Source organism: Schistocerca gregaria, chromosome 1, assembly GCF_023897955.1.
Source record: "Schistocerca gregaria isolate iqSchGreg1 chromosome 1, iqSchGreg1.2, whole genome shotgun sequence".
In the NCBI taxonomy this organism is placed as follows: domain Eukaryota; kingdom Metazoa; phylum Arthropoda; class Insecta; order Orthoptera; family Acrididae; genus Schistocerca; species Schistocerca gregaria.
This window is the reverse complement of record NC_064920.1, coordinates 1057418693-1057442236: the sequence shown is the minus strand read 5'-3', so window position 1 is coordinate 1057442236 and position 23544 is coordinate 1057418693. Positions and strand designations below refer to the sequence as shown.

Here is a 23544-nt window from a genome sequence, read left to right as displayed (position 1 = left end):
GTTTTCTGCAGCGACAGTTGTGCTGCGGTGCGGGTACTGGGTACCAGCTCCATGACGAAACTTGCTAAATTCCACACGTGTTGCTAAAACTTGGTTTTCTCGTTGCTTTATTCCTGGGGGATGCTGGAGGGCAACTAGAGAGTTTATCGACTGGGCCTGAGCTTTGTTCATGCATTCGGGCATTTTACCGCTAAAATAGCGTGTAAACCAAGTTATTCTTACAACGTACTGGCTGATGTGCGTACTGGAGCTCAAGCACGAATGTGTGAACTTAATGGTAATGCACTGTTTGTATCCTATCCAAACCATTCTCTCATTCTGTGCAACAGTTTATCATGTGTGACTTTGTTTGGGGCCTTAGAAAGTTTATAAATAAAACTTCGCCCTAGGTGTCAACCAACCTACCTAGCTACGCCACTGCTGGAAAGGTACTAGAAAGTACGCGGGCAACTACGATTCTTCTGAGCAAAAAATTTAAATTCCACATCTATTCAGCGTGAAATCTGGCGATATATGGACCATAATGCAATGTCGCGTCCATCCATAGCGAAATGATGATAACTGTATGGCTGAAGCAACACAGACATCTGTGATGCTGATCGGGAAGCCCAGATTTTACACTATGAAATTTCTATCTTTAGGGCAAGCGGCAAGGAAATACGTGGAGAAAGATATTTTTTGACGATCAGAATGTTCACACAGCAGTTCTCGAATGCCCCCATGATGAAGGAGCGGATTTCTTTCGTTGAGTTATTGAACGGTTGGTAGAACGTTCCGGGCGTTGCTTACAGATACTGTATTTAGTGACTACGTTGAAAAATAGTGTCATGCATCTGCTTCACTATGACGTTTAGGGCAGCATTCATTAAAAATTACTTGGACTGCCATAATAATGTGCAACTTACTTTTTGCAGTCCACTCCTACATAAAGGAGGCTGCGTGAAAGAGAGAGAGAGAGAGAGAGAGAGAGAGAGAGAGAGAGAGAGAGAGAGATCACTGTTAACATATTTTTTCCTTCGTAATCTCCTTTGTCAGACTACATTCTGTAACCTTGAAATGTAGCATAAGTATAGAACAAGTATTTGTCACAAATTTCTGAAGCAAGAATGAATAGCCAATAGATTTCATTATCTTCAGGAAACGCGTTCTTCCGTTGCAAAAATATTTTCGACTGCAGCTCGAAGCCACGTGGCCGAGAGAGGATGCAGTGGACTTACATACTTGCATTTGGGAGTAGCAAGGCTCATTTCCTCCTCCGGACAATGTGATAGTTTTTGCTAAATCGCCTCAGACGAATGGTGGGATGGTTGCTCCTTCAACAATAGCTTTAACAGTGCGACACCTGGTTCCTTCTCTTCGTCACTTCTAATATTAATAAAGAGTATGCAGTCTTATATGCTTGGGCACCTACTTTCCATTCAGACAATAATAACAGGAATTGTGGCAACTACATTAATTTTTATACAATGGATCTTTCTGCTTCATGATATTTCCGGAAGTGTTGCGCGTGATTAGAGTTTTCACGATCAACGGGTTACTGATATTCAGTGCTTTCGGCGATGTATCTAAAGATAAGACAAGTCTGTATCGACGTACCGCGTGGATTACAGCAACGCTTGCAACTCAAATTACACCACGCGAAGTCACGGAAGAACTCCTATATGAAAACGATTCTCACGTTGTGAAGGTCAGTTTACGTCCTGCCTCGCACACCGCTGGCGCCACAGGACAGACAACGACATCTGGTGAGTACTGCGGCAGGTATGCAGTGATTACTAGCTCTCCGATAGATATATTGGCGTATCTGGGTCATAACGTTCACTTTACTAGCTGCTGTTATTGGGAGCATGTTTACTGTATAAAATTATCGAAACCAGGACGAAAAGTTTTACGTTTTAAGGCAAACCAGAAAATTTCGTTATGTTATGAAACATACGGTATATTAATTCATATGTATGTAATACGTATATTTGTGGAATGAATGGTCTTGGGTCTTCAGCATGGAGCATAAAATATACTCCGCGGTCTTCAGTGACGAACACAGCTGTTCTTTTCTTTTTAAAAAAATTCCGCGCATCACAAACAAATGAGTGGTCAAAGTGTTCACAGCTCCAGAATTAATTCCATGTAATAAGTAAAATGACGCAATAATAAAAAGCCCTTAACTTTTCTGGAGGATCAAGCCAGTTTGCTTTTCCAGGCCTTTGTACAGCAAAGCCGTCAGAGAGAGAGAATAAGCTCCATTAACAAATTGATCTCTTGCTTTTTAAAGAGACGTTCTGGCACTTGCATTCAGAGCGAGGTAAATCACAGAGAACCTAAGGCGTATTATTGATGATGCTTCTAACCATTCTGATGACAGGCCACCTACCATGGTAAAGTGCTGGGAGGAGATGACTGATTTGCTTCAGATTCACAAGGTTGAACTAAGTGAGAATCTTAGAAAGTTGAAGCTTTTTGAAATAATACCTCTTCATAAACCATGGTTCTCCAGATAGATTCTATTAGTTGGCAAAAACATATGTGCATTTGAAAGCTCCTCAGTTGAAATAGAAAAACAAAATATTGTCATTATATCAGTGTACAGTATTCCAGATGTAGTAACAAATATGTTTTAGCCAAAGTTAATGGGTCTTTTACAGAAAGTCAGTAATGACAAAAAGAAAAGGGTTTCAATAGCCACTGATTTCAACATAAATTTATCAAGTGAAACCAGTGTCTCAATACAGTTTATGGACTTAATCCAAAAATTTGAGTCAAGGCGAACTTCACAGAATTCACAAGAAAAAATGAGAATACAGAAACCTGCATTGATAATATTCTAACAAATTATAAATTTAATGATGCAAGAAAGCTATGTGTAATTTAGGACCTTCGGACTATTCTGCTTTGTTTACTGAAATGACAAATACAAATGAGCAAAGTATGAGAAAAACTTGCAACAAAAGACATTTTACTGTTAAAAACGTAAAATTGTTCTTCTCTAAATTAGAAGATATGGAGCGGAAACTCAAAGACGAGATTCCAATCTCTGTACACTTCCACATATTTTTTGAAATTTTTTTTACATGTATTTAATGAAATATTTCCACTTAGAGTGTGCCAGACAAAAGTGTTTAATAAGCTAAAATGGCTCACTGCTGGAATAAAAATGTCCAGTGAAAAAAAGACAACTGCACAAGGAACTGAAATACAACAAAGACCCTGTTTCCATTAACTATGTTAAACAGTATAAAAACATATTTAAAAGCAGAGTGAAAGCAGCAAAAGAAAATGTTAATAATAAAAACATCTCTGCTCATGGAAACAAATCAAAGGCAGCATGGCCATCGTAATATCATAACTGGGCATTAGAACTGACAGCAAAGATATTTCAAAAATTAAGGTGGGGAGTAAAATTGTAAGAAACTTTCGTTAGATGTCAGAGTCATTCAAATTTTTTTAATAAATGCATCTAAATCAAATGTAAATGTACAAGATTATGCAGAAAAAGTACATTTAAGACACAGGGCAGAGGCATACTTTAACAAATTTGAGAAATTTCAGTTAAAGATGTAGAGAAAACTATACTACAACTAAAGAACAAAAATTCTGCTGAGTGGGATGGCATTCCCACCAAAGTAATTAAAGCAGCTTCCAGGAATGTTCAATAATTAATAAATCACTTGAAGAATGCCACTTTCTGGGTGTCCTAAAGTATGTGGAGGTAAAACCTTTGTTTAAAAAACGCTCAAGATAGCTGTTCTCCCGATTTTTTCAAAAATATTTGAAAAAGTGGTGGTAACACAAATTAAAAAATTTGTTGGGAAATCAAACTTAATTTCAGATAATCAATATGGCCTTCAAAAAGATGAGTATAATAGAGGCCATTAATGAGTTTGTGAAAAAAATCAGTTTCACATTAAACAAGATGAGAAAAGTTGCAGGATTATTCTGTGACCTCACAAAAGCATTTGATAGTGTAAACCATCACTTGCTCCTGTATAAAATGGAAAGACACAGAATTGGGGGTTGTGTTTTAAAGTGGTTTAGGTCATACCTCATGAACAGAAAACAAAGGGTAGTTATATTGTCAAGTAAGGGAAATTCCTTCCCTGAATTGATGATTATGTCACAAGGCAATCCAAGAGGCTCAATTCTGGGCCCAATTTTGTTTTTACTTTGTGTAAATGTTGTGTCCCTGAACATAAATTCACACTCAGTTTCATTCACTGATGATACTTCCGCCATTGCCGAAAGCAAAACAAATTCCTTCAGCAGTCACAAAACTATTAGACAGTTTGGAAAACTGGTTCCAACTAAATGGGCTAAAACTGAATATTGGGAAAACACATTTGCTGCAGTTTAAAGCTAAAAACTCCAAGGCAAAAGAATTCCACATTAGTTGTAGAAACCAAGAACTGAAAGAAGCAGACTGTGTTAAATGTTTAGCCCTGCATTTGGACCAAAATCTATCCTGATCTTCACACATAAAGTATTTAGCAAGTAAATTTAACAGTCTGACTTTTGCAATGAAGATTCTGTCATATTCAAGTAGCATGGAGATAAGAAAAATAGTTTACCACAGCTACTCTGAATCAGTCATAAAGTATGGCACATGCAAAATGACTAGAATCTTAAAATTACAAAAAGCAATTGCTAGAAATATGCCTAATACAAAACCATAAGTATCCTTTCTTCCACTGTTAAGAAATTTAAAAATATCGAGTGCTCCGCGTTTGTACATTTATAAAATGATTATTTTTTTTTTTTACAGTAACTCCAAGTTATTCATAGACAATAACTTTCAAACATGAATATACAGTACTAGGAACAATGAGAATTTCATGCTTCCCACTCATAGATTAAAGCTGTTTGTACTAACCCTAGAATGCATGGGCATGATCATTTTCAACATACTAAAAAAGAAACAAATCCTCAGCATGTATATGGACAACTAAAGCAAAAACTACAACAATTGTTAGTACAGAAATTTTATTATTCCATAGAAGAATTTCTTAATGATAATATGAAAATCTGAATATGAAAGCAAGTGGCTGAAATGTTTTGTTAATTAAGCTTAGAAGTTTTATGTCTATTAAATGACTGTAATAATTATTCTCTCTTTTTACAGTAATACTTTTGTTAGGCTACACACAGTCTCTGTAAATTATAAATTAATAATTATTGTTTCTGTAATACACATAAATTGTAATTGCCGTATTGACAAGTCTCCTGTAGAAATCTTGTGATTTAACTCTGTATGTTATGGGAGAGAATTCTGATTCTGGGCCATTAGTCTGCCAATCACTGCCACTTAAACCCAACTGAATGATATGGACTTAAATCTAAGGTTACTTTGCTAAGGGTAATAGTAATAGAAACGTAGTCTATCTACAGTCATATGACTCATCAATGAACCTGATGGGAAGTCATCTGTGCAGACCAAAAGAAAGCCACAAGTTATAAGCAATGCACCATGGAAAAATAATGGCAGCATTAACCTATTTTTAGAATATGTTTGTAGGCTTCCAAGGCCAGTGTAATTTTGCATAAAATAATTTTAGGTATTGTGCCACATCTTTGTAAAACACTTATGGTGCCGATGAGGTCGACACCAGCATTGATATACGTTTGTCTCTAGACTCCGAGCATCGTCTTTGGCCGCTGAGCATTGTCTTTGGGCTGTTTTTTTGTGAGCCTTTGATGTGTTTAGGTGAATAAAGGAACTACTGCAAAATGGGAGTGTTTGGTGTAACTGAACCGAACTTCCCCCTCACTGGTGACTCCGAGTTGTAAAGTCTTCCGTTTCCACCATTTTACTGTGCCTGCGACCTATGCGTCTGTTATTTTTGCGTGTATTACATCAAGACAGCATTGAAACAATGACTTCGGCCCAGCACCTAACACCAGATTTTATGATCGACATGCATCATGTTGCGGTCGATGTACACCCACCAGGACCGCAACACGATGCCTCTCACTCGACAATTACGCTGATTTTGCTGGACATTTTCGAGCCTGCAACTATAAGTGAGGTTAGGAGCGTTCATGACTTTGGCTATCAAACATCTTTGTTCCCAGCACATGTGCCCTCCCTCATAGACTGTGCAGTTACCTCTTATGGATCTCCGTGCAGTGGGAGATCAATGCTGATTTTTGCAAATGCTTCGTTGGGCAACCTACCACCGCCAGGACAACGATTTGCTATACCGCAATCCATGCAGTACCACACGTATACCTGTCACGTAGCCAGAACTGCTTTCTTCACAGGTCAACCTCCTCAGCATATGACCACGCCTGCGTCTGCCTCGGTTCAACATCAGCGCATGCCTTCCTACTTCGATACCTCGGCCTGCAACAGGAACAATAACTTGTTATCTGTGCCTGACCTCCACCTCTGTCCCAGTGTTATGCCTCAGTGTTTTGTGCCATGACATTCACCTCATCCACACACCGTTTTGAGTTGTGTGACTGTGAACTGTGAACATTCACACATTCCATCCCACATTCGACATCATTTCCCACACTGTGCTTCCAGACAGCCCGCACCTCTGCAGCCTCCCTCCAACACAGGTGGCTCCAGCTCTGATCATATGCCAAGCTTTCCGTCGACTAACATGCATTCTCAAACTTTGAACATTTTCTCACCTGTTGCTCCCACACCGGCACCAGTCGAGCTTCCGCTACCGTTCTCGGCACATCTCAGTGCCTCATCCACGTCGGTCTCCCGCCACACGTCAATCTGAACACACCCGCAATGTGTTGAGCTTCCGCAGCTGCAATCGACACATTACGGTGTCTCACCTGCATCGGCCTTCCACGTCGTGACGGATCGCGCTCTACCACAACATGTCACCTTCACTCTGCCACTTGAACAGCCATCATTGCCACATTCCCTGGAGGCACACTCTCCTGGAATACCACAGCAACAACAGCTTGATTCAGTGCCCTGATAAACTCAATTCAAACTGTTCTTCCAAACATTCTACAATGCTTACTGTCACTGCCACCATTCAATCCTGACAGAGCTACAACCTGGTTCAAAATTGTGGACAAAGTGTTCAACCATCACAAACTTGATGAGTCAACCAGGTTTCTGTGCCTCATCACCCACCTGTATGACCAGGAGGACTTGATTGCTGACCTGGTCGACGCCCCGGACTTGTCTACCCTGTACACTCTAGCCAAAAAGACAGTTCTACGTCGGCTTGCACTCTCAACTGAGGCAGCAATATGGCAAGTGCTCCACGTCGAGCAACTAGGCAATGACAAACCTTCCCAGCTCTGGAGATGGCTACGTGCCCTGGTCAGCACTGATCTATTCTCTGACACAGCTCTCCTTGCCATCTGGTCAGATAAAGTATCTCCTCACATCCTCTTTGCTCTGGATCAAAGGTCTCCCGAACCTGTTGAGCAAATGCTGACAAGCTACATGATGCATCACTGCTCCATTTCACCAGCCACTGCCTATCTGACAAGTCTCAGGTTCAGGATCATCGCCCTGCGGCTGGGTGCGGCCGGGGCTGTACTGTGTCAATCGTTCTGCTGGCTCCGAGAAGCAGTAAACAAGAAACTGGGACATCACCGGCTCCACCCACGGTCATGCCCCCTCCTGCAACCAAAACAGCTGCAGCCATCGAACCTGGCCACCTCCCTGGCAACGAACTTTCCGCAGGAAATGCAACTGCATTACACGTACTGTTACTTCCACACATGGTTTGGCGAGGCGGCATGGAACTGCAGACCACCCTGCCACTTCCCAAACGCCAATCGCAGGTAGGTCCAGGTGCTGCCTCCTGCGCACAACATGACAGTGCTCCATTCTGTCCACGAACAACCAGATAATTGCAGACGACTTTACATTAAAGACATTTTGTCGGGATACCATTTCCTAGTGGACACAGGCACCGATGTTTCGCTGCTGTCTACATCTTTAGTGTCATCGAACATCTGCCCTCACCATACTTCACTGCAGGCAATGAATTCAACTCAACTACAATGCTCGGGTTCAACTTCCCACATCGTCTCACTCTCCGTAAACTGCAAACTCGAGTGGATTTTTTCGGGAGTACAAAGTGTGGGAGTACAAAGAGGGACACCAAGTCTTGACTACAGTAAGCAGGTTCAGGTTGATGTAAGTTGCAATAGTTATATTGTTATGAAGGGACTGGCACCAGTTTTTGCGCTGTACATAACATCAAAAACACAACAATGCACATGTTGAAAACAAAATAGTGCAAATTAACTATGATACCTTAGAACTGCTTCACATTTCATTGTATTTATTGCAGTTGAAGATACACATAGATGGACAAGAATGAAATAAAGAGAGGAGTAGAAATGGTCTGGAATAATTTTGGCAAATGAAAGAGAGTTTTCAGATCTAAGTTACAGAATGTCTAAGTGCCCAAAATGAAATTTTAACAGTCTGTCTGTGTTATGAGACTGAATTGTGGCAGTGAGAAATAGACTTTTGATTCAGCAAGCACTAAAAGACGGAGGGTTTCTCTGTAATCAAAAGAGAAAAAGCAGTTTTGAAATTACTGGGAGAGTAATTATCTCTATAATGAAAATAATCAAACAGTGGAAAATCCAAATGGAATGTAATAATATTATGAAAAGGAAAGTTGCCACTCACCATATAGCAGAGATGCTGAGACGCAGGTAGGCACAACAAAAAGACTGTCACAAATGAGCTTTTGGCCAATGAGGCTTTTATCAACCAAGACCTCATTGGCCGAAAGCTTATTGTGACTGTCTTTTCATTGTGCCTGTCTGTGACTCAGCATCTCCGCTATATGGTGAGTGGCGACTTGCCTTTTCATACTATTGTTGTAACAAAAATAAAATGAAGTTGTATTTCGCATAGCTATGTTAAGGAATGGTAAATGGAAATATTTTCTGTATGCCAAGAGATGATGAGCTAATGGTAGGTAGTTATATGGCATGACTATGTAAGCATAGACCAGATGTTTAAATTCAGAGAAATAGTATTGATGGCAACAAAGAGATATATACGAAATAAATTAATAAGAGATTGTGCTGGTTCAAAAATGTCCAAATGTGTGTGAAATCTTATGGGACTTAACTGCTAGGGTCATCAGTCCCTAAGCTTACACACTACTTAACCTAAATTATCCTAAGGACAAACACACACACCCATGCCTGAGGGAGGACTCAAACCTCCTCCGGGACCAGCCGCACAGTCCATGACTGCAGCCCCTTAGACCACTCGGCTAATCCCGCACGGCAGATTGTGCTGGTCCTCCACGGTATGCAAAACAGGTCAGAAAGCTATTGCAGAAACAACAAAGGAAGCATGCCAAATTTAAAAGAATGTAAAATCCCCAAGATTGCAAAAGTTTTACAGAAGCTCAAAATTTAGTGCAAATTTCAGTGCAAGATGTTTTAATAGTTTCCACAACAAATCTCTGTCTCAAAATCTGGCGAAAAATCCCAAGAGGTTCTGGTTGAATGTGAAGTACATTAGTGGCAAGACATAATCAATACCTTCACTGCATGATAACAATGGTCATGATATTGATGTCAGTGCCAGGAAAGCAGTATTACGAAACATAGTTTTCTGAAATTCCTACACAAAAGAAGACAAAGTAAATACTCCAGAAATCAAATCCAGAACAACTGGCAATATGAGTAACTTATAAGCATATATCCTTGGTGTAGCAAGGCTTCCAGTCCAGATTGTGCACCAGTTAGGTTCCTTTCAGTGTATGCTGATGCAATAGCTCCATACTTAGCAACCATATAGAACCATTCACTCTTAGAATGTTCCATATCCAAAGGCTGGGAAGTTGTACAAGCTACACCAATATCCAAGAAATAGAAATTAGGAGTAGTCCACTGAATGACAGACCCACATCACTAACGTTGATTCTGGCATGCTTGAACATTATGAATCATCTCAAAGAAAACAATTTATCACCAAGTAGCCAACACGGATTCAGAAAATATTGCTCTTATGAAACAGAACTAGTCTCTATTGTCAGAAAGTAATGTGTGCTATTGACAGAGAACATGAAATTAATTCCATATTTTTGGAGTATTGTCTCAGTTGTGTGACTGGATTTGTGATTTCATATCAGAAAGGTCACAGTTCATGATAACTGAAGAAAGTTATTGAGTTAAACAGAAGTAATATCTGACATTCCCCAAGAAAGTGTTATAGGACTTCTGTTGTTCGTGATCTACATAAATGATTTTGGTGACAGACTGAGCAACCTTCTCAGACTGTTTGCAGATGATGCTGTCATTTACTATCTTGTAAAGTTATCTGATGATCAAAACGAATTGCAAAATGATTTAGACAAAATACCTGTATTGTGCAAGAAGTGGCAATTGACTCTAAATCATAAAAAGTGTGAAGTCATCCACATGAGCACTAAAAAGAATCCTCTAAATTTCAGTTACATGATAAGTCACATAAATCTAAAGTCTGTAAACACAACTAAATACTTAGGTATTACAATTATGAATAACTTAAATTGGAATGATCACGTAGATAATGTTGTGGGGAAATCAAACCAAAGACTGAGATTGGTAGAACACTTAGAAACTGTAATGGGTGTGCTAAAGAGGGTGCTTATGCTATGCTTGTCTGCCCTTTTATGGAGTATTGGTGTGCAGTGTGGGATCCACATAAGATAGGACTGACAGAGTGCAGCAAAAAAGTTCATAGAAAGGAAGCTCATTTTGTATTATTACAAATTAGGGGAGACAGTTCCACAGGTATGATTTCAATCACTAACTTTCTCCTCAGAGTGTGAAAATATTTTGTTAGCACCCACCTACATAGGGAGAAATGATCATCATAATAAAATAAGAGAAATAGAGAGGGCACGGAAAGATTAAAGTGTTTATTTTTCCAGTGCCTTTGATGAGAGAGGTACAGTAGAGAATTAGCTTGAAGGTGGTTCGATGAACCCTCTGCCAGGCACTTAATCGTGAACTGCAGAGAGCAATCATGTAGCTGTGTACGTAGTTGTAGAAAATATGTAGGTACAACAAGGATTCCTATCGCTGAAAGAATGTAATGCATAGGGAGGTTTGGAGAAAGTCTTCCTGCAACATTACTTTCTTTGCAGGTCATTCAGTCTTTTGCTATCACTGGAATGCCCATGCAGACCTTCTCATAAATTAGAAATTTTATTGCAGTTCTTTTGTTGTTGGTAGTAGGTTCCAAATGGAGGGTTTCATTTAATAGTCTTCCAGAATTGCATTACAGCTTTAATACTTCACTATGATTCTAACAGTGAATAATAGTTGATGACAAATGTATAATGAAAATAACTAACAAGAATGTACTTGGGAAGCAAACTTGCTGAAGTTACTCAGTCATAGGAAGTGAAAATACCAATGTGGAATGTGACAGATGTAGTTAGTATATTTGGAGCCTATTATTTGTGTTAATTTTTCTGACAGAAGACATGTGGAACATATCTTGAAGAAAATTGAAATGTGTTTGATGAGAGCAAAGCAGGCATTAATCTGTAAGTGGATTTGATTACCACAGTGCTTTACTTGACATGGTGCATTAGCGATAGTGTGCCTTTGCCTTCCTCTGATCTGTGAAATGGTTGACCCTGCCACTTACAGATGGAATTGCAGTATTGTTTGACTGTTTTGTTGGTTCTTTGTAGAATAATTTATACATTATGAATTAACTGTAGATATTATACCAGTGTTGTGAGTGTATCATTCATAATGGAATTACAGTATGCAGTAGAATTTAGATGTCAGTGCAGCTTGGAATTTTTGTTATACAGAAGTCATTTGTTGAGGTGAAAGTATGAAGAAGGCAGAAAATATGGAGCAAATGGAGATCTAATTACAAAGGTTTTGATTTATAATGTGTTATTTTACCATTAAACACTAAGACTATTAAATCAAGATTACCTGATACACCATGTACTCAATAACACTGTATACTTTCCTTCTTTCTATTTGCTGTCTTTTATCAGTAAGCCACTATTACTACAATGGGCCATTCTTTCACCTGTCTGTTGGAGTAAATTAATGGATTGTACAAGCACTACATTATTCTTTTACTCTAGCAGGAGAGTAAACATATAAAAATAACCTGTAAAACTTTTACATTTTTTAAGTCTTCACTAGCAGTATTATCAGAAATTTAGTTTCCATTTCTGTAAAAGACATGTAGTATTTTAGATATAGTTATCTGATAGATTGTCTCTATTTTTATTTTAATTTCTTACTATATCAAACTTGACAATTATTTATTTGAACTGAGGACAAAGCATATAGGAATGCATATTGTCCATTGTTGTCCATTGTTGACTGTAATCCAGTGTATAGTATGACTATGATAAATGACCTTAATTTTATATTTAACATTGCAGAAAAACCATATAATCACCCTTACAAATAGGAACTTCTGGTATGGCGTTTGTAGGTTGTTATGCAAAAATTACTTTATTTTTTCAAATTAATTTGATTCCATTTTAGAACCTTTAGATCACAGTATAATAAAATCTGAAAATGAGTTAGTAGGTTTCCTAATGCAAAAATCTGACTATGTGAATTCAGACATGAAGTGAAACTTTAAATATTTCGAAGTAAGCTGTTGGTCATTCAAAAGTAAAGGTAACAAGGCCCCATACTCATAATTATCATTGTCATGAAAGATAATGAACATCCAGCTATTTGTAGATACCTGCAGAAGATTGATAGCATGAAATAGGTATTTTGCCATTTAGCAAATCAAACAAATCAAAATCACTGCAAGATAAGTAATTATTGACTAACTTCATTATGAAAAGAGAGATGCTGAGTCACAGATAGGCACAACAAAAACACTGTCAGAAATAATAGCTTTCAGCCAGTAAGGCCTTCATCAGAACTAGACAGCCAACAGACACATACACACTCACGCAAACACAATTCACACACACATGACTGCAGTCTAGGCATCTTAGGCCACACTGCAAGCAGCACCACCAGTGCATGATGGGTGTGGTGATTGGGTGGGGGTAAGGAGGAGGCAGGGGCAGGAAGGGGGAGGGATAGTAGGGTAGGGTTGGCAGACAGTGATGTGCTGTTGGGGAGCACACGGGGACGAGGTGGAAAGACAGTAGGGCAGCTATGTTGGGAGGATGACAAAGGGAGCGGAGATGTGGGGAGGGAGGATAGCAGAAAAGGAGAGAATCAAAAAGAATGGGCACCATGGAGGAATGAGGGCTGTGTAGTGCTGGAATGGAAACAGAGAAGGGACTGGATGAGAGAGGATATTACTAATGACGGAATGTATGATATATTGCAACGAAAGTTCCAACCTGCACAATTCAGAAAAGCTGATGGTAGTGGGAAGGATCAATATGACAGCAGTCTGTGAAGCAGTCATTGAAATGAAGGATATTGTGTTTGGCAGCATACTCAGCAACAATGTGGTCTACTTGTTTCTTGGCCACAGTTTGTCAGTGGCCATTCATGCAGACGGACAGTTTGTTGATTGTCATTTCCACATAGAATGCACAGTTGTCACAGCTTAGCTTGTAGATCACATGACTGGTTTCATAGGTAGCCCTACCTTTGATGGGATAAGTGCTATTTGTGACCGGACTGGAGTAGGTGGTGGTGGGAGGATGTATTGGGAAGGTCTGGCATCTAGGTCTATTCCAGGGGTATGAGCCATGAGGTAAGAGGTTGGGAGCAGGTATTGTGTAGGGATGGATGAGTATATTGTGTAGGTTTGGTGGATGGTGGTAATGCACTGTGGGGTGGGTGGGAAGGATAGTGGGCAGGAAATTTCTCATTTCGGGGCATGACGAGAGGTAGCCAAAACCCTGGCAGAAAATGTAATTCAGTCGCTCCTTGCAATATATCCTACATTACCATAACCCTCTTGGCCTCAACCTTTGTTAGTCAGTGTCCTCTCCCATGCAGCCCCTTCTCTATTCCCATTCCAGCACTACACAGTCCTCATTCCTCCATTGCACCCAGTCTTTTTAATTCTCTCATTTTCTGCTCTCCCCCCTCCCCCCCCTGTCCCCCTCTCCACTCCCTCCATCAACCTGACTGCATGTAGCTGCCCTACCCTCTCTCCACCTTGTCCCTGTGCTCTCCCCAACAGCACGTCACTGTCCACCACCCCTGCACTACGATCCCTCCCCCTCCCCACCCCAGCCTCTTCCTTACCCCCACCGAGTCACCACATCCATCATGCACCAGTGCTGCTGCTCTCAGTGTGGCCTCAGTTGCCTGAACCTGCAGCCATGTGTGTGTGTGTGTGTGTGTGTGTGTGTGTGTGTGTGTGTGTGTGTGTGTGTGTGTGTGTGAGGTGTGTTTGTGTGGGTGTATATGTGTGTGTTTGTCATCTAATTCTGATGAAAACCTTACTGGCTGAAAGCTATTATTTGTGACAGTGTTTTTATTGTGCCTATCTGCTACTCAGTTTCTCCATTGTATGATGAGAAGCATCTTCACATATCACAATATTGTTACATTCCATCCTGGATTTTCCATTTTTTGATTATTGAAAAACTTCACACTCTTTCAGATGTGAACTCACAAAGAGTAAATAAAATGCTCAGCATACATCACTGCAGAGCTACAGTAATATTCTTCACATCCTTCTTCAAATGAACTGGTCACAGACAAAGTATCTACACTGTAGCTTGTTATGCTTTTGTAGAGCATACACGGGAATATCGATCCCTAGTTAAATATTAGACAGTTAAATCTCATTCTTCCAGAACTAGTACCTCATGAATTTCACTTGACTAAGTACTCGCATAAGCAATATACATTTAATTATTTCTTTGTCTGAACTCAATTTAATTAATTTATGATAATTGTTTGATTGTGCTCAAGTTAGCACAAACATTATTGAGTTACAAGAATGATTTACATTTTTAAGAAACTGACACAGCAGATTATTTGATAGCTCGATTCACTTTATGATGTTCCTATCTCATGCATTTGATATTGTGTCAATGATATACAGATATAAAAACTAATTACAGTAAATTTGAAAGTGTCCAATTTTTGTATTTTAGGCACATTTTGTCTTAAAACATAAAATGGGAGTGATGGAAGATGATTGGCATTTGAGACAGGCAGCATACAATGGAGATATCAAGGTGAGCAGATAAAAGTGTCTTGTTCACTGGTCATCATAAGAAGAGCTGCACCCAGAAGTACCTGACTGGTCCACTGCAGACTGGGTGGATATGTTGCATACCATCAGCTATGACAGTGGTTACATTTGCATGGTTGGCCATGCACTTGGGGACCTTCGGTGGGGCTGTGAGGTCATACCTGTAGTTTACATAAGGGGGACCCAAGTGGCTATACCAGCCACTATGACGGCAGATAGAATCACTAGAGTATCACCTGAATCTGCACTATGCCCAGACAACATGTTAGACAGTAGACTGTTCAGCTATATAAGTTCAAGAGAGGATCGATTGTGGTGCTGCAGGAGGGTGAATGGCTCCATCACCGTGTTGTGCACCACATTTGATGTAAGGCATTCCCATTGCATGTTAATGGCAGCAGTGGATGAAGGAAAGCACACATGCACACGCTGTAGGTTCTGGACAACTGACATGCATCACACAAAAGAATGGGCCAATGGATTTCCGCTGCACATGCGCAGATCCAGCACAATGATAGGAACCCTTCAGTGAGCTGACCTGCCTTCTATGGAACATCCTCTAAGTGTTGTATGAGGCCTATTCAGAAAGTAGAGAACATTGTGGCATTAAAAAAAAACTAAGTACAAGGAAAACATTTTATTATATACATCTGAAAGAGAGACCTGACATACTACTTTTCCACATAATCACCAAACACATTGAGGCACTTATCGTAGCGGTGGAAAAGCTACGAAAGACATTCGTCATAAAATTCTGCCGCTGGAGACTTCTGCCAGTGAGTCACACCTGCCTGCAGTTCCACATCGTCATCAAAGCACTGCGTTGCAAGCCAGTTCTTCATCTTGGGAAACAAGTGGAAGTTGCTTGGTGCAAGATTAGCACTGTAGGGCAGATGAGAAATTTGAAAGAATTAAGGAGTTCTTTAGTGTGGTTTGCCATGTGGGATCGGGAATGGTTGTGCAAAAACAAAAAACTTGGATGACAGCTTTCTTCGGCATTTCTTTTTAACTGCTCTTCTAAGGCTGTGCAAAGTTTGACAGTACCGGGCAGAATTTATGGTTGCTCCACGTTCAAGAAAATCAGCAAGAAGCACACCTTGCCTATTACAAAACACTGTCACCATCAGCCATTTTTAAACCAAATGCACCACTTCTACATGGAACATTCACTCATTACATTGTTTCCATACACTTTGCACAGTTCACAATAAATTTCTATAGGTTTCAGGTTTTTTGCCAACAAAAACCGTATCACAAACCGCACCTCACAACTGGCGGGATTTCTGATTGCAGCACACATTTCAAATTCGAATATATAAAAAAAAAAAACCAGACATGCAGGGACATTCCCGCTGTCACAGATGGATGCTGTCTGAGCAGCCGAGCATGCATAAACCAAAATATACGTAATTGGTGCACACCTAGCAGCATCAGATGGAAATGTTCCCAACTTTCTGAATAGCCCTCGTACCTCTGGCTGACAATCACATCATGCAGGGCTTGCCTCATTCTGACTGCTAAAATGGTTACCCACTCACATCCCCCAAGACATTATGCCCAACTCACTTGGTGTCAGTGAAGACTGACATGGAGCCCTGCAGGTTTACAGTGGGTCATCTTTAGTGACAAGTTCCGCATCTGCCTTGTAGGTGGTGATCATTGGGTCTCTTTCTGGAGGCACAGTGGAGGGTGCCACAAGGAGCAGTTTGTGGTCTCCTAGTACACATCCCACCAGCCTAGTGTGATGGTCTTAGGAACGATATCTAGTGATGCCCATTCACTATTAGTATTCCTAATCTGCCCTGTGACAGCTGCATAGTATGTGAAGGAGGTCCTGGAACTGTTAGCTTTGGCATTTGTGAATGCCCATGTCCATGGTCTATTTCAACAGAACACCACTCAACTTTATACCACTGCCACCTCCTAAACTTACCTTGCAGCTGTGGATTCACTGCCATAGCCAATTGCATCTCCCTGAGTGAGAATGTGTCAGGTACCATGTCGCATGCCTTCAGACCTCCAACTTCACTCACCAATCTGCAGGAACTACACACTCAGGTGCAAGCGGCATGGGATAGACCATGACAGGACTATATGTGAGACCTGTACAACTCCATGCTGTGAAATCTGAGCCCTTATATTCACAAACAGGGGGGGTCCAACGTTATACTAACACAAACATTTTGTAGCCATGTAGCGCAATAAATATTGGTGCTTCAAAGATGAAAGTGGAATCATTTTGTGTTTGAGGTACCATCTATCTGCATGCCAGTGATTGCAATCTGTCTTGCTCTTCTGAGTGCAGCTCTTTTTATGGCGATCATTGTAATTAAACTACAGCATTTACAGGATTAGTGAAATGGCTCAGTTGACTGTTTTTAAAATATCGCTTTGAATATTGTCAAATGATGAGCAACTGGTGTCTTCACTTTTGTATTTTATTATTGATGACTGTTATCATTACAGAAATTTGGCACGTACATTAATTTCCTTACTTACAGCCAGTGGCTGTCCCAGACTATAATTTAGTTTGTTTTTAGACTCTGAGGGAAATGATTTCCAATGGTGCTGATCCAAGAATTAAAGATGATGAAGGTAAATCCATTTTAATGGATGGAGCATGCCATGGACATTTGGAAATGGTTAAGTTCTTGGTAGAGGAGGTTTGCATTCCACTGGAAGAATGTGATAGGAATGGAAACACAACCCTCTTGTGTGCTTCATTATCAATGTGCCCCAATCTTGAGGTAAGTTCTGGAAAAAAAAACTTTTTTACTTATTCATGTTTCATTTTGTCTAGTGGATTCTTTCAGCATTCAGTAAAGTATTCCCCATCCCCCTTGCTCATTTCAAAGCTAGTTATAATGGTGCAAAGCTATCTGAATTTGATATATTACTCATGATGGAGAGAAAATGTCTTATTGCTTGGGCAAGTAATAGGCACCTGCCCTCAGTGTCTTATTGAAGAAAGTTCATTGAATATCAGTGTTAGGGGAAATATTGCAGTAATATACATTACACAGCTTTTAAATAACATGACTTTTCCCACATTTATTGCCACTTTCGGCAGTATGATAACCTGTTTCAGTCTTCACATTAAAGACTGGTTACAGCTAGTCACTTTCACAATCCTAAAAAACAGTATGACAGTGGGAAGTTAAACACAGTGCACTTTAACATATGAATTCTGACCACATAATATCATGACATTGGCTTCAGTTTATATTGGCAGTGAAAACATTACACTTCTTGATAAAATAGTGCAAATAAATGTATGTTTATGTCAAAACAATAGACAGCCGAAGTCTGAATTATTCACACATTGTCTGAAGGGAAAAGCTCTTAAAAGTTAATAACAGTCACTAGTTGAATTTGAGATATTAACTATGTTACACGGATACACTGAGCTTGTGAATACAGGCTACAGACATGTACTTATTTTGTGAACATGTTATATGGATGTTACTGTTAAGATTTTGGAACCCAGACTTTCAAGGAGACGTTAGCTTGTGAATACAGGCTACAGACATGTACTTATTTTGTGAACATGTTATATGGATGTTACTGTTAAGATTTTGGAACCCAGACTTTCAAGGAGACGTTAGCTTGTTAAGAGTGGTGTGTGAACTTTCAGGACTTGTGACATAGTTCTGGGCTGAGTGCTTACTTCACACAGACTCTGAATATTTTGGGGTGAGCTTACAAAGAGTGACATAGAAACATTGTAGTATTTTGAAAACTACATAAGGTTTTAAAAAGCTGCAAGGTTAGATTTTTCGAATTTGTCTGAGGTATACGTTTCCACAATAATTTGGTTTACAAAATATGTAGCCATCTAATACAGCAAAAAGAAAACATGACTGCTGAAGAGTCTACACTGTGAATTCCGTAATTACAGCAGCCATATTTAAACTTATATTAATTTGTGATAATTTATACAGATTCTTTATTAATTGCCTTGATAGCTTGAGAGATTTTTTTAAATTTTTTAATTTTTTAAGAAAATGCACTAAGAGTGGTAGCTAAGGCAAACAGGAGAGAGCCTTGTAGAGAAATCTTCAGAAAATTTGAAATACTAACCATCTACTCTATGTATGTCCTGCAGGCATTAATGTTTGTGAAACAAACTCCAAAATATAATGTAACAAACGTATATAGGTAAAATACAAGTGGAAGCAAAAATTTTTGCAGAATTACAAGTACAGAAAAGGCTGCAGACTGTAATCCACATACAACAAGAATAATCTTTTATAATAGACTTCCATCTGGCATTAAGACAGTTAATTTAAACACTTTAAAGAATAAGCTTCAGCATTTAGTGATAAAAAAATACTTATTTAGAGGAATCCAGTTTACGAGTCAGCACTCCATACACAGCTGCCAACTGCTCCATCCACCAGTTTGCAGCTGCAGTGTGGCACCTATCGATCTTCAGCTGTTGGCACGTAGTCTGCTACTGTGGACCGTCAGTTGTTCTAGCTGCCTTGTATGCTTCACTAGTAACTTAAGCACTTGAATTCTTTACTACTGCGTTCCAACTACCAGTCATTAACACACTTGTATATTGTCCCACAATAGACCCTTTATCACTCGCGTGTGAATACTTTATGAGTTCATTTAAAAACTGCTACACACCTTAACTTCACTATTGTTTTTCCCAGCAATCGATGCACCAATTGCAGCATGGTGGGGTTTTACTCTTCTGAGCAGGCTGCATATTAGAAATCACCTACCTCAGAATGACATCTGCTTGATGTCCCTCCTCTCGGCAATGTAGATACTTACAAGATGGTGTATAAGCAGCATTGTTAAAAAACACCATCTATTACCTACAATTACTGAGGTCGCAAACTCTAGTAATGAAATAAAGTTCTATAGAAAAACTGTCATTAAAAAATGAATTGCAAAGTAAGAAAATAGATGTGCTTTTGGAAAATAATGTCCAAAATTTCCACACAAAAGGTTTATTTTGTCCATATAGCCAAAGAAGTGGTACTATTCAGACCACATTTAAACTAGTGGCTATTACCTCCCCGTTCACAACTCATACACACATTTCACATGCACAGCAGCCAGAAATCTGTCCAGATCCGACCCGAATTAAACAACATTTTCACAGTTATTAATTTCACCACTAATTTGAGTTATCATATTTGGTCCTTCTTGTGGATTTCTAAAAGAAAGAAACTGCTCACCAAAAAAACTCAGTAGTTGGATACTGAAACATGCCACACAGATACTATGAAGGCTAAATTTTCACACACGAATATCATTCCAACAAAACAATTCCAAAACTTCCAATTTTCACAAATCTGTCTGTAACTATATATCAGCACTAGTCACGCCATGTATCAAATGTGAGGAACTCAAAATTCCTTCATTTTACACATAATTAGAAATATCACATTTAACATTTCCTTCCAAGAATTCTGGCGAGTGGCTCTCTCCTTGCAGCCTCATCCCAGTGTAACTATCAGGTAATGAGCGGGAACCATCTCAATTCTGATTGGCTTATCATGCTGACTGCCAATCAGAATACACACTCATGATCACACTCATGCCAAAACTGGCATGCATCAATCCTTATACACACACGCATTTGCATCATTCTGACATACAAATATTAATGTAATGTTTAATAAACGGAAACTAAAAGACAATAATTCTGAAAATATTCTTTAGGTACAGATTTTACTCCAGCTGACTTTCTGGCTGCTCTGTTACAATATCAATCACACCTAGACACACATCATCAGCAATGAGGGTAATTTCCCTATGAATATTTTCCCACTACTGGCTTGTGTAACTCTTGCAGGTATATAATGCAACATTAAAATTTTATGAATGTGCCACGTTCACTCTCTTATTCACTCACGTTTATACCACAACAATATTAGACACCAATAATAGTTGTGTCTGTTTGTTATATTATGAAAATGAAAAATAATTGAAGTTTTAATATGAAAATCTCAATTAATTAATTGTGCACACTGAGAGTTCTGATTATGTTTTTAGATAATACCAAAAGATAAATTATTATATTCCCAAACTGAATTCAGTTCCCTAAGTGTCAGTTTTGGAAATTTTTTCTATCTCTGAAGCTATAACAGTTATGAAACTGAAATTTGGGTATAATCTTCTCCTGAATGTCAAAAGGTAGGGTACCAATTTTGAAAATGATTGAATAATATTTAATATAATTTATTTAGGTTCTTATAGGTGGTGAATGTACAGTCACTAAGAAGTGATATAGGAACCATTCTCACTCTGCCGTAGTAGCAGGTGTACGTGACTCATTGGTTAAGACACAAGTGGCGGTTTCTTTCAGAATCTCTGGCTCCAATACTGCGGGCTGTATAGCAACGAATGTTATCACACATTAACTCTTGATGTCTCAACTTGCATTAAGATTCACACATTCCTTAGTAAGCAATGTTGTAACTGTTTTTGTGAACCTTCAATAATAAAAACAGTAAGTAGGGGGCTCCCAATCTGATATTACACTTTTTATCACACAATGTGCACAAAACTCAACATAAACTTTAAAAGCAGTTGGTATATTTATTAATCAAGTAACTTTATGCATTTTGAACAACTTGCAATGGGGGTGGCCCTTAATCTTGACTGCTATTATAAAGCTAACTGGACACACTTTCTGAAGTAAATCAAAATCAGTAAACTTTGGTAACACTCTTTCCTAAATTTGAACTCACCTTATATGCCTTTTCAACAGTTAATGGAGCAGATATTTTTAACAGATACTGAATTTCAAATCTACCCTTGAAAACATTTACTTTAACTAACCTCAACATAACTTGTTAACTGTTCGTCATCAGCACAGTCATTGATAGCCAGCATTTAAGCAAGTAATCTTTAAAACCACAAAAACTTTAAACTGTAGCAGTTCAATTACTAGGGAGGCTTTCATAAAAGTAACACTTACTTCCTCCCTCAACTTCGACTAAATTTGCCGTAATTTTAGGCAACTTTTTGGACTCAATTTCAAGCACTTCATACTTTAAAGTTATAGTGTGCAGTTGTTGCTTCTGTCTGTTAATGTATAACTAGACTTCTTACTCATCCCTGAAGATTCTTAACTTCATGGTGAGATTTACAGAACATAATTTGTGAATGAATGAATGAATTTTCTTCTTTTTGTATTCAACATCTGAGTTCACATAGTTGTCATGGTGAAGTAACTTGGTGCAAAGGTGGCAAAGAGATGGGCAGGTTTGGCTTAGCCATATGGAAAAGTCTTCATTCCATTTGGACAATACAGGAAACTAAGTACAACAATTCATTATTTCACAGAAATGGTCATCCATTTGTACATATTTTGCTCACAGTACCATTTATTGCAGCAGTTTCTTGAGAGAAGGTTTTTTCCTGAAACTGAATGTGGCTATGGACGTAAGCTTGAAAAATACAATTATTACAGAAATACCAATGGCAGCTTTACTGAAATTATAAATCTCTAGAATATGGCACATATTAATTCACATTTAGAGACAGAGCACAATCCTGCATTGGTCAATATTGTGAAGTGAATAAGCCGTGTATCATTTCAGAGTAAACTGGCTGGGATGATAGCAAAATCTTTAAGAGGAGGGAGGGGGGGGGGGGGGGGGGAAGTAGGGGCATCACTGAAACTCATGAGAGTACCTCTTTTTTAGGCTAAGAAAAGTCTCCAGTGATTCAACATATATTGAAATTAAGCTTAATAAGAAGCACAGACAGGAAGGTTCTAGAGATGTTAAAGTATCACAAGATTCTCATAAAATTACAATAAAGAATAATGTTAGTATGTCATAAGATTCTCATAAAAACACAGTGAAAAATAATGTTAGTATACTGCATCAGAATATCAGGGGATTAAAAAAATGTGGATGAGCTTCTAATTTGATTCAAAGATTTAGAAACTGAGGGTGGAATGGATGTACTATGCCTGTCTGAACATTGTATAGTCACAGATGTGGAAAAGGTAAATGTACGTGGATATAGGCCTTCAGCACGTATAAGTAGAGACCCTATGGAGAGAGGAGGAGTTGCCATATATGTTAAAATTTATCATAGTGTGAAAAATTTAGAAACTAAAAAAAATTGATTAGAGAAACAAGGAGAAGCATGTGCATGTGATCTTAATCTAAGTAATGGTACGTTTATAATTGTAGCTGTGTATAGGTCCCCATTAGGAAATGTTCAGCTATTTCTGAAAAACTTGCATTTTTTGTTATGATATCTGTCAGAGGGAGGGGTGCAAATTATTTTTTGTGGGGATTTAAATGTAGATTTTCTGGAAGATTCTGATGGAAACCTTGACCTTGAAGTGTTGTTTGTTTTTTTTCAATTTGACATCAATTTGATTTTCCTACTCAGGTAAAACAGGAAAGCAGTGTACTGATAAATAATATTTTTTTAGACAAAGATAA

The 23544-nt window shown here is 38.8% G+C and overlaps 1 protein-coding gene across 1 annotated transcript in view; it reads left to right on the top strand.

The window, feature by feature from the left end:
- Positions 1-1696: 1696 nt before the first annotated feature.
- LOC126281081 (serine/threonine-protein phosphatase 6 regulatory ankyrin repeat subunit B-like) overlaps positions 1697-23544 on the top strand; it is a 243704-nt gene continuing 221856 nt past the window's right edge. The window contains exons 1-3 of the mRNA XM_049979814.1: positions 1697-1745; positions 15015-15098; positions 17656-17862. Of these exons, the coding sequence (XP_049835771.1) occupies positions 15039-15098; positions 17656-17862 (267 nt within the window). The 5' untranslated portion in view covers positions 1697-1745; positions 15015-15038. The remainder of the gene's footprint in view (positions 1746-15014; positions 15099-17655; positions 17863-23544) is intronic.